The sequence below is a fragment of the Onychostoma macrolepis genome, chromosome 01, assembly GCF_012432095.1.
Source record: "Onychostoma macrolepis isolate SWU-2019 chromosome 01, ASM1243209v1, whole genome shotgun sequence".
Lineage (NCBI taxonomy): Eukaryota > Metazoa > Chordata > Actinopteri > Cypriniformes > Cyprinidae > Onychostoma > Onychostoma macrolepis.
In genome coordinates this window covers 28,022,368-28,034,847 of record NC_081155.1, presented here as the reverse complement: position 1 = coordinate 28,034,847, position 12,480 = coordinate 28,022,368, and the positions used below count along the sequence as shown (strand labels likewise).

Below are 12,480 nucleotides of genomic sequence, written 5' to 3'. Positions count from 1 at the left end.
GCCAATAAAAAAAGGGAGATATGGGGCATCCCTGGCGAACACCACGACCTACAGGAAAACAAGGAGAAGTGCCGGAAGCTAAGGAAACACTGCTGTTATAATACCACTATATAACGTACGAATCATATTTATAAAAGATCTGCCAAAACCAAACCTAGAAAAGGCTTCAAAAATAAATGAATGCTCAACTGTATCGAATGCTTTATAGAAGTCAATAAACCAATTTAATGCTTCATTATTTATAATTTCAGAGTAATCTAGAATATCTATTATTAATCTAATATTGTTAGAAATATGTCTACCTTTTAGAAATCCAGATTGAGTGTTAGAAATTATATCTGCTAAACAAGGTTTTAGCTTTTCAGCATAAATACAAGCCAATAACTTATAATCAGAGTTTAAAAGGGTGATCGGGCGCCAATTATCTAAAAACTTTGAATCCTTATTAGGCTTAGGTATAAGACAAATGATACCTTGTTTCATTGATTCCATCAATTCACCCTTCATAGCACACTCAATAAGGGCTTCATAAAGAAGATCCTTAATAGATTCCCAAAAAGCTTTAAAAAATTCAAAGGGTAACCCGTCCGTCCGGATTTATTATTTGGCATTCTTTTTACTATATTATGAAGATCATCCATATTAAAGAGTTACTCACAAAGATTTCTGTTACAATCATTAACTTTAGGAATCACAGATTGAATTTTATGAAAAAACAAACATGTATATAGAAGTATATAGATTCTTATCAAATGTAAAGACATGGGAAGAAATCACAGAGGGGTCATTAGATAATGTATTATTAATAAATAAAGGAGGAGATATTTTTATTACTCTTATATATTCTTATTCTTATTATTTTTTTTTTTTATCATTGATACCCAATGTTAATTTAGCGTGGGAGTATTTTAAATGTACTTTTTTAAATGTATGTAACAAACATGCTCCTGTTAAAAGAATTAAGAGGCAGAGATAATCCCTGGTTTAACGAGTCAATCTCTTCTCGTATTAAAGAGCGAGATGCTGCATGGGCCACAGCAAAGAAAACAAATAACCATTTGGATTGGGTACATTATAGAATTCTAAATGTGATTATTATTTAAACATGATAAACGAAAATCTGAATGATCCAACTAAATTTTGGAAATTGACAATCAGTTTCTGGTCTAAAATTTTTTACTAGTTTAGCTGAATATTTAAAGATTAAGGAAATAATTATAAAGGGGAAAGAAAATATTGTTAATGCTTTTAATAGTCATTTTATTGCTGCTGGTTCAACTTCTGATGTTAGTAATTTAGCAGAACATAGATTAAAAGAGAGTTTTGATTTATGTCATCCTACTCAGCTTTTTACTTTTAGGCCTATTTTAGTCCCACAAGTTCACAAAGCTTTATTAAATTTAGATTGTGAAAAATCAGCAGGCCCGGATAATATAGAGCCTTATTTTTTTTAAATTGCGGCAGATTTCATAGCGGAACCAATTACTGCTATGTTTAATTTAAGTATAACTTCAATGTAATTCCACATGCATGGAAATCAGCTGGTTCTCCCTTTGTTAAAAGGGGGTGACCCTTTTGAATTAGATAATTACAGACCTATTTCAAGGTTATCAGTTGTTGCGAAAGTATTTGAATCTCTTGTAAATGACCAAGTAATCCAAGTAAAGTTTTTAATGGAAAATAATATTTTATATGAATTTCAATCAGGTTTCTGGTCAGGTCACAGTACTATTACAGCTGCTATGTTGACTACAAATGATATTATTACATGCTTAGATAATAAACAGTACTGTGCTGCTCTATTTGTTGATCTCTCTCTAAAGCATTTGATTCTGTAGATCACACTATTTTATTGCAGAGACTCTGCAATAAACTAAAACTTATTGGGTTTTAGTAAAATGAGTCTAAATTGGTTCAATAATTATCTGACAGAAAGAATGCAGTGTGTCTCAGTTGAAAATTTTACTTTTATAAACCTAGAAATAAATAAAGTCCCACAGGGATCTATTTTAGCTCCTGTTTTATTTTCACTTTATATAAATGACCTTGGTCAAGAGATAAACACGGCTAAAATCCATTTATATGCCGATGACACAATTATTTATACAGTTGCACAGTCTATGAACCAAGCAATAGAGCTGTTACAAGATTCCTTTCGGACACTGCATTTAGAACCAGTTTCAGTTTTAATAATGAAAATTGCAAACAAAACTAAATATATGGTCTTTACTCGTTGTTGTACCAAAATAATGGTTCCACCTATTCTAACCTTGGAAGGGGACTGTATTGAAAGAGTAAATAGTTATAAATACTTGGGCATATGGCTTGATGAACGATTGGGTTTTAATATTCACATTGAAAATCTTTTAAAAAAGCTCAGAACTAAATTGGGTTTTCTCTTTCGCATTAAGAAGTGCTTTCCTTATGAAGCAAAAAAAAAAAAGAATTATCCAAAGTTGTTTCCTTTCAGTGTTGGACTATGGTGATGTGGTTTATATGCATGCAAACGTATCCATATTAAAGAAGTTGGATAGTATATATCATGCTGCAATACGATATGTGACAAATACATCTTCATGTTCCCATCACTGTACTTTGTACAAAATGGTTGGTTGGTCCTCCTTGTACCAAAGGAGAAAAATGCACATGCTACTATTTACTGCCAAGGCATTATTAGGTAAACTGCCAACTTATATTTGTAATCTCGTATCATATTACACTTGTAAGTATAGCACTAGAAACTCTTATAAATTACATTTGACTGTTCCTAGAGTATGCTCCGAGTTTGGAAAAACTGTCTTTTCCTCCTATGGTCCTAGGCTATGGAATGAAATGCAGAGTGTTATGTTGTTAGAAACAATTCCATCTCTAAATATTTTTAGAAACCTTTCGGAGTTTTACCTGGAAGAAACATGTGAATGTTTTATGTAAATTTTAATATGATGTTGGATGATTCTGTACTCTTTACTATTTTCTTGTTTTATGTGTATAAAACAGTTTTATGTGTAATCTGTATGTGAAACTTTTTGTGCTGCCATTTTGGTCAGGACTCCCTGGTAGAAGAGATTTATATCTCAGTGGGATAATTCCTGGTAAAATAAAGGATATAATAATAATATAATAATACTACCGCGTTTCTTCTCTAGGTTGAAAAAGTAAGGTGAGTTTTTCCCCCCCAAACTCAAGCCATTTTGCTCGCGACCTAATAAAAGCACCTTTTGCTTTTTCTAGAAAGAGGTCATCCAAACTGCCTTGTAAAGTATGAAGAATTTCCTTGTCACCCTCACCCATAGGGTTCTGTAAAATGTCACTTATTTTTTTTATTAAATCTGAAATTTCCTTATTTTTAGAGGACATTCTTTTTATCCCAAATTTAACAGAGAATTTCCTACATTCATATTTAAACAGCTCCCATTTAGAAATGGCTGAGATATTAGTCTGAGATTTAACATTCTCTGCAATTTTCTTAATTTCTTGACAGTATGAATCTGATAATAAATAGGAACAATTTCATTTCCAGTAACCAGGGTTTACTTTTCTTCTCTGCTTGGATTTAGCATCAGACAAATTTATTTCAATTACAGCATGATCTGTTAGAGGTGAGGGAGAAATTTCCGCTGATACCAAGAATGAAATTAAAGAGTCTGAAATCAGCCACAGGTCAATACGGGATTTTTCAGAAACAACTGATTTAAACCAGGTATACATTTGGCTGTCAGGGTTTAAATATCTATGTGCATCGATCAGGTTCAGAGATTGACAGTGTAAATGTGTTTAATAGCGTTAACCCCCTAATAGGAAAACTCTATGTTAGTGCAACTAAGTAAATGAAGAGAATGCAAGCCCACATATGCTGAAAACCCTCTTTCTCTATAAGAGGAAGTTGGTTTATGCAATGTTAAGACTAAAGTTTACCCACTTGAAAGATTTTTCTACCATATGAAATGAAATGTTATTTGCAATGCAGAAAGATAGAATCTAATGTGTTAGGAGTGTTATGCTCATGAAGTCATGTTAGAGCTTATATGAAATGTTAAGGCTAAAGCTTGCACACATGAAAGATGTTTCTAAAATATGAAATGAAATGTTATTTGCAATTCAGAAAAACATATTTTAATGTGTTAGGAGTTTTATGCTCATGAAGTCATGTTAGAGCTTATATGCACAAGAATCTTAGTTTAGTGCTTCTGTGAACAGTAACATTATGTTAGTGCAACTAAGCAAATGAAGAGAATGCAAGCCCACATTGCATAAACCAACTTTCTCTTATAGAGAAAGCAGGTTTTCAGCATATGTTAAGACTAAAGCTTGCCCACATGAAAGATATTTCTACCATATAAAATGAAATGTTATTTGCAATAACATGTAAATGTACATGTAATGAAGTAAATGTAACTCGTTACTACCCACCTCTGGTGAAGAGTAACACTATGTTAATGCAACTAAGCAAATGAAGAGAATGCAAGCCCACATTGCATAAACCAACTTTCTCTGTAAGAGAAAGTTGGTTTATGCAATGTTAAGACTAAATCTTGCCCACATGAAAGATGTTTCTAACATATGAAATGAAATGTTATTTGCAATGCAGAAAGACAGATTTGAATGTGTTAGGTGTTTTATACTGATGAAGTTATGTTAGAGCTTCTGAGCACAATATTTTTTTTTTAGTGCTTCTGCGAACAGTAACACTATGTTAGTGCAACTAAGCAAATGAAGAGAATGCAAGCCCACATTTGCTGAAAACCTTTCTCTGTAAGGTAAGACTTTCAATGTTAAGACAAAAGCTTGCCCACATGAAAGATGTTTCTGTCAGGACCACTATCGTCAAAGATGACTGACAATTAGCATACAATTTGGATTGGCGGTATGATTCTGTTCTGGGCAAGAACTCCCTGCACATCCATGCAGCCTAGCATGGATAAGAGCAGGGAGAGCAGCAATAACCCCCCATGGTAAACAGAACAGAACCAACATAAAATGTATTGCAGATATCATTAAAGTTCAATAATTTAATGAAACATTTTAGAAATTAGTCTGATTCAAAGGAGAATCAGAAGCTGAATCCTGACTGACAGAGGAGGAGTTGGGGATGGAGGAGGGTAATTAGCTATTGAGCAATGCGAAGCTGGTGATAATGCTGACGGACCTTATATATGAGTGCTGTGATAGGTGATATATGAGTGCATCCCTATAGGTAGATGTGGATCAGCTGAGAGTCATCTGATGCAAGCTTGACTAACGTGACCTGCCAGAACTGATGCTGATGCTAGATTTCTGTCAGGAACACTATCGTCAAAGATGACTGACAATTAGCATACAGTTTGGATTGGCGGTATGGTTCTGTTCTGGGCAAGACCTCCCTGCGCTTCCGTGCAGCCTAGCAGGGAGAGCAGCAATAACCCCCCAAAACAAAACCATATGCCATACCCCCCAACACAAAATGACAGCAAAAATCTCAAGCCTTAAGCAACAAGCATGTAGCCCTTACCCAATCAATGAAACAATAATGTTGCCAAAACCGCCGTAGCCACAAGCATGTTGCCCTTAACCGGATGATCTAACGAGTATGCTGCCAATACCTTAAAAGCTTAAGCAACATGTTCTCACTTACAACCAGATAGCCTTAAGAACAAGCGTGCTCCCAATAATGACCAGACAGCTTAGGAACAAGCATGCTCCCAATAAAAACCAGACAGCTTAGGAACAAGCATGCTCCCAATAAAAACCAGACAGCTTAGGAACAAGCATGCTCCCAACAACCAGAAGGTAAGGCACATTGTCAGTATGATCACATAAGCTTAGCACAAGCACTTCACTGAAAACAACTAAATAAGTTTAAGCAATACAGATATCCTTAGCAAGCATGTTGCCAATAATCTGAGAGCATTAAAAAGGAATTTAGCTTAGCTTCCTGAAGACCTTCAGAGATTAATGGAGAACTATATGTGTTAGGTGTTTTATACTCATGAAGTTGTTAGAGATTGTGAGAACAAGAATCTTAGTGAAACTTAGTTCTGTGAACAGTAACACTATGTTAGTGCAACTAAGCAAATGAAGAGAATGCAAGCCCACATATGCTGAAAACCTTCTTTCTCTGTAAGAGAAAGTTGGTTTATGCAATGTTAAGACTAAAGCTTACCCACACGAAAGATGTTTCTAACATATGAAATGAAATGTTATTTGCAATGCAGAAAGACAGATTTTAATGTTGTAGGGATTCATCTCAAATTCTGATTGTTGCAGCAGCTGTCCGGGGGGCTGGTCTCAGACAATGCTGGATGTGGAGGTCCTGGGATGGTGTTGTTACACGTGGTCTGCGGTTGTGAGGCCGGTTGGATGTACTGCCAAATTCTCTGAAATGCCTTTGGAGACGGCTTATGGTAGAGAAATGAACATTCAATTCACGGGCAACAGCTCTGTTGGACATTCCTGCAGTCAGCATGCCAATTGCACGGTCCCTCAAAACTTGCGACATCTGTGGCATTGTGCTGTGTGATAAAACTGCACATTTTAGAGTGGCCTTTTATTGTGGCCGGCCTAAGGCACACCTGTGAAATAATCATGCTGTCTAATCAGCATCTTGATATGCCACACCTGTGAGGTGGATGGATTATCTCGGCAAAGGAGAAGTGCTCACTAACACAGATTTAGACAGATTTGTGAACAATATTTGAGAGAAATAGGCCTTTTGTGTACATAGAAAAAGTCTTAGATCTTTGAGTTCAGCTCATGAAAAATTGGGGCAAAAACAAAAGTGTTGCGTTTATATTTTTATTCAGTGTATAATTTTGCTGCTTACCGTGTTTCTGTTGTTGTTAAAATCCACAGCTCTTGAACTTGGCACCGGTGTTGTGCCGAATTCTGACCCCCGCCAGATTATTACCCCCCTAGTATTGGGAGGTTTAGGATTAGGTGTGGGGGAGGGGTTAGGATTAGGCAATTAGGTAGCGATTTCAATGAGGGAGGTAACAATTTGGCAGGGAGTTGTAAAATGGGCACAACACTGGCACGCGTCCGGAGAGACAAAGCGCACGGAGCTGAAAGGGCGTAAAGCGTGTTTGGCTTTAGATAAAAATACTAGAGGATATAGCGCTGAGAGATATTTGCCATAAACGACCCTGAGAGCACTTGTTATGTGATCCGCTCTGCTGTTTTGACATGCTGCTCACTTAAAATGGTGCTGCTCTTACAGCTCGCGGTCTGGATGGATGCCTGGGTGCGGATGCAGTCTGCCTTTTGAATATCACTTATATAAGTATTTAAGGATAAAAGACTCGAGCTGCTTTTAAAATTTTCACAAGTCCTTTTCCTCGAGTCGAGTCAAGTCTGGAGTCATTTCAGGTCAAGTTTGAAGTCTATAAAAATGCGACTCGAATCCGAGTCACTAACTCGAGTGCCCATCTCTGCTATGTAATAATGTAATGATTTTTGCATACATTGTCTGATTTTGATCAACAGTTTGTTCATTGTGTGAGGCCGATTACATAGATATCAAAGGTGTCAAAGTTATAGTGCCACCAACTGGCAGCAGGAAGCAAGTCATTTTCAAAATCCTTCTAAGTCAGCCTCTAATTTTTACTCAATTTGCTTTAAACTTCATCAGAATAATGTCAAAACATGGCGGATGTACAGCTGTGAAGGGATTCTTGATATGTTAAATAGTGTTGCCATGACAATGCGGCAAACTTTAATATTCTTTTCAGGTGTTTTTGAGGCACTTAACATGCTTAGAATTTCATGAAACTCAACACACACACCACAGTTATAGACCGTTAGACATTGGCAAAAACTCAGAAATGGGCATTCACTCAATGATCAATAGCTAAATATAATGTTCTACATAAATGCAAGTGCAATATATTCACAGTCATGTTTGGCATCTGAGAAGAGGTTCTGAGGTAACCTTTATTAAGGCTAAAACAAGTTTTATGACAGCAGTCTTATGAGCATGAATGGTGAAACAAGCAAGAATCAACTAAACTTGATTATTAAAATAATAAACAACAGAATCAAGCTAAAACTTGAATTTAACACATGCTAATAAGTAGGTATTGTAAACATAACTAAAATATACTGAAATTAAAATAACTTGTGTATTTGCAATTACTATGAAATAGCTTTGTATTTATTTATTTCCTTCCTTCCTTTCTTTAAAGGCTTATCATGGTTGTATTGGTAAACAATAATTCTAACAGAGCTCTCTGGATTGAAATAACTTCAGCTGAAAACAGCTGCTTAGATTAAATTCCATCCGGGAATGTATCTTTGTCTTTACAGAATGGGTGGGAAACTGAATGTGTAAAAATTATCTGTAGGATGCTGGCAATACTAAATCTTCCACTGGGCAGCCGAGACTGGAGGCTCTTTGGTGAACAATCATCTTCAGACAGACACCTCTGAAGGATTAGTCACACTACGAACAAGATTTTTTATCAGACTGCTGGGGCAAATCATTTAAACAGCTTTGGACTTGTCATGAAGAATTTTTATTACTTGTTTTTCACCACAGATAAGATATTCTCTCTTGATATGTCCTTTGCTGTCTCAGCATCCTCTTCAGGGTTGAAGTCTGCATTCAAAATCTTGGTATCTGTAAACATGCAAACAAAATCTGAGCTTTTTGCTAAACAAAAATAATTTTAATATACATACTTTGGAATGTGATCAAGGACATGCATTAGAAGCTCATTGGCTGAAAAAAATAAAATAAAAATACTGTAAATTTAGCAGAATAAATGTAGCCTATGCATTTTTATCCAAAGAAACTTTCAAAGAAAGATGTAATTGTTTGTATAGTTAGTGTGGTTGTGTTAGTTGGGTCTTCTTTTTTGTTATCAACATTTTTTATTTTTCATACATAACATCCAAAATTAAAAAAAAATAAAAAACAACAGACACATACTCAATATCTCAAAGTCCATTCAAACGGAGGGAGAGAGGGAAGGACAAGAAAAACAAAAAAGTCACTCCTTTATACAGTCACGTATATCAAAGAGAAAGCACTGCCAAGCATCAATGGTAGAAGGCTTGGCCCCATTGATTCGTGCTGTTGTACGTTCATAAGTCACTATTTGCAGGAGGCTACGGATCCAATATGCTTTTCCACACATGTGCGGTGTGAACCAGTTTTGTATTATTGTCTTCTTCGCAGCTGTAAAACAGCAAACAACATTCTCTTTTGCATTGAACTTATACAGAGACCAGAATCATCATTAAGAAGACACAAACTTGGATTAACAGACCAATCAATTTGCAGTAAGGATGATAAAACCAGGTTTACATGTGTCCATAGACTGATGACGACAGGACATTCCCAAATCATATGCAGAAAAGTACCTGATGATGTAGTATTACATATATGGCAGTTGAGATTTGGTTGTAGTTTCATTTTAAATCTTTTGTAAGGAGTTATGTATGCTCTATGAATGACTTTGAAGTGAATAAATGATGATCCAGATTTTTAGATGTTAAACTGAGCTTAGACCATACTGTCTCCCAGTCGACAGATAAATTAAGGTCAGATAATTCCCTATTCCAAATAGTTTTAATAGAAAGAGGTTTTGTAATGCAATCAATAATCTTATTATATATTAAAGAAACAGATGGCCGACCCGCAGATGGTGCAATCCAGTCCTGCATAGGATGAGAGGAAATGGGAGAAGACCAAGGAACGCCATACGCTTTGAGAGCAGAACGTAATTGAAGAAAGACAAAATATGCAGATGCTGGTAGACAAAATTTGGTTCTTAATGTCTGAAATGAACATAGGTCCTGGTTATCATATATATCACCGCATGTGTTTACACCTAAAGAAGACCAAGAGGGTTGGACAAATGGACGATTTCTGCATACAAAATTAAAATTGTGCCATAAAGGTGTACTGTTACAAAATTTGAAGGGTTCTCCTATCCGACGTTCCACCGTTTTCCAGATTTTAATAGAGTTGGCCACAACCGGACCAAATTTTGAATTATCCCCTTTTTTTTCCTGTGCCAGTAAATAAAATATCTTGGAGTCTATTTGGTTTAACCTTGTCAGCTTCAATCACTCTCTATGAAACTGTAGATTGAGGATCAACCCAATTATGAAGAGCCTTAAGCTGGAACGACCAATAATACAGTTCAAAATTTGGTACAGCCAGTCCTCCTGCGCTATTAGGATGTTGTAATGTGGTAAGTTTAATTCTGGGGCATTTATCATTCCAGATAAATTTAGAAATTATGGAGTTGATCTCCTTAAAATAACCTGGAGGGGGAGAAAGTGGTAGCATAGAGAAAAAAAAATTAAATCGAGGTAACAAATTCATCTAAACATTGGAGATTCTTCCTTGGAGAGAAACTTTAAGAGTCTTCCATCTTTGAATGTCATTTTTGATCTTAAGTAAAATATTATTAAAATCGTCTCTGGCAATCTTATGAATGTTTTTATATATGGTAATGCCCAAATAGATGAAAGATTCCTTAATAGGGATAAATGAGGGAATAAAAGAATTAACTTTAACATTGTTAATTGGCATTAAAGCAGATTTGCTCCAATTTATTTTATATCCTGATAAGCTACTAAAATTATCAAATTCCTTAATTATAATTCCACTCTAGCCTGTCAAAGGCTTTTTCTGCATCAAGTGAAAAGACCGCACAAGGGGTCGGGTGGGAGTCTGCAAAGTCAAGAATATGAAGGAGTCTACGCATATTGTCAGATGCATTGTGCCCTTTGATGAAACCAGTTTGGTCCTCCTTGATCAGACTATGAATTACCTTCTCCATACGAAAAGCAAAAACTTTAGCATAGATTTTTAGATCACATGGGACAAGCGAAATCGGTCTGTAGCTGGAACAATCTAATGGATCTTTCCCTTTTTTAAGAAGTAATGAAATCAGTCATGTTTTTTGATCTCTATGAAATACCCCATGTTCAATTGCAAAATTAAACGAATTAAGCATAAGTGTCCCTACCAAATCTCAAATTTCTAAATATAATTCAGGGGGGAGACCATCTAGACCTGGTGATTTGCCCTTTTGAAGGCTTTTTAGAGAGACGTGGAGCTCCTCCAAACTTAATGGGGCCTCCAAAGATTCTTTATCCATCTGTGAGATCCGAGGCAGTTCCAATTGATCTAAGTACTGCTTACAAGTTGGTTCATCAAAATCTGTTTCGGCTTTATACAGATTCATGTAAAAACCTTTAAATATGTCATTAATTGCCACAGGTTTCGTGGTGACCTGATCATCCGATGATTTTATTGCGCTAATATATGCCTTAGACTCGCATTCTTTCAACCTAAGGGCCAATAAATGACTAGGTCTCTCTGATTCAAACTAATATTTTTGCCTAGTCCTATGTAAAATAAATTCCGCCTTTGAGTGTGAAAGTAAATCATATTCTTCTTTTAAAGAGGACAACTGTGTAGCCTGTTGCTCAGTAAAATGTTGTTTTTGTAGGTTTTGCAATGATTGGATTTTATTTTCTAATTGTGTAAACTGGTGAGTTTTCGCTTTGGCAAGAGTAGAAGAGAAAGATATACAGAAACCTCGTATAGCACACTTAAGGTGCGTTCACACAAGACGCGAATGAAGCGTTAAGCGCGAGTGATTTACATGTTAAGTCAATGCAAAGACGCGAATAGACCGGAGCTGTACGATACATCTTCGTACTTTTATAGAAACAGGAATAAAAAGGATATTGCTTGGTGTGTTACTTTGTGCACAACATAGTAAATCATAATTTATAGCCTATTTGTTACATAAAAATATTATTTCTATGTTAAGACTAGAATAGGCTACTTACGGCAAACATTTGTACATTCATTCTAATTATATCCTATTGCAAATACACTCACAATAGTATAGTAAAAAATAGTTATTTGTGATTGGACCAGTGTAGTGAAATGAGACTGGAGCCGCCTGGCAGAAGCCCCTCCTTGACGCAAATTCGCGTCTGTTGTGAAGTGAATTTCACGCGCGAATGAAGCGAGTAAACTCAAAGCGTTCAAGCGTTCAACTACGCGCGAATAGCGCGATTTATGGTGTGAACGCACAGTTAGTCAATTCCCACATTATTTGAGGATCCACATCAGAGGGCATATTGATTTCAAGAAATTCCTTAATAATGAAGTAATGAAATCCCTTTTAATGAAGTAATGAAATTCTGATTACTTAATAATGATATGTTAAAGCGCCATCTAGGGGCTTTGGCTTTAATATCGGAAAGAGGAACACTGCACAACACAGCAATGATCAGATAATAAAATTGGTAATATAGAGATGGAGGAATTAGACGAAATTAAAGATGGGCTGAGAAATATGTAGTCTATCCTAGAGAAAGTCTTATGTCTATTAGAAAAAAAAGTGAAGTCCTTAGCTTTAGTATTCTGAATTCTCCAAAGATCAATTAAGTTGAGCTCCGTGATAAATTTATTCAGTAATTTAGAGGATGGATTGGCTGTTGTATCAGATTGAGATTTATCCAAAGCAGGATTTA

General features: G+C 35.7%; 1 protein-coding gene across 5 annotated transcripts in view; it reads right to left on the bottom strand.

Moving 5' to 3' along the window:
* Positions 1–7,887: 7,887 nt before the first annotated feature.
* The window catches only part of psip1a (PC4 and SFRS1 interacting protein 1a), a 122,220-nt gene continuing 117,627 nt past the window's right edge, over positions 7,888–12,480 (bottom strand). For 4 of the 5 annotated variants that reach the window (XM_058789624.1, XM_058789631.1, XM_058789618.1 and 1 more), the window contains 2 exons: positions 8,494–8,590; positions 7,888–8,413 (listed from right to left, as the gene is read on the bottom strand). In XM_058789624.1, coding sequence (XP_058645607.1) covers positions 8,383–8,413; positions 8,494–8,590 — 128 coding nt within the window. In that variant the 3' untranslated portion in view covers positions 7,888–8,382. Of the gene's footprint in view, positions 8,591–12,480 lie in introns of all 5 variants that reach the window. The other variant, XM_058789646.1, reaches the window with a different exon arrangement.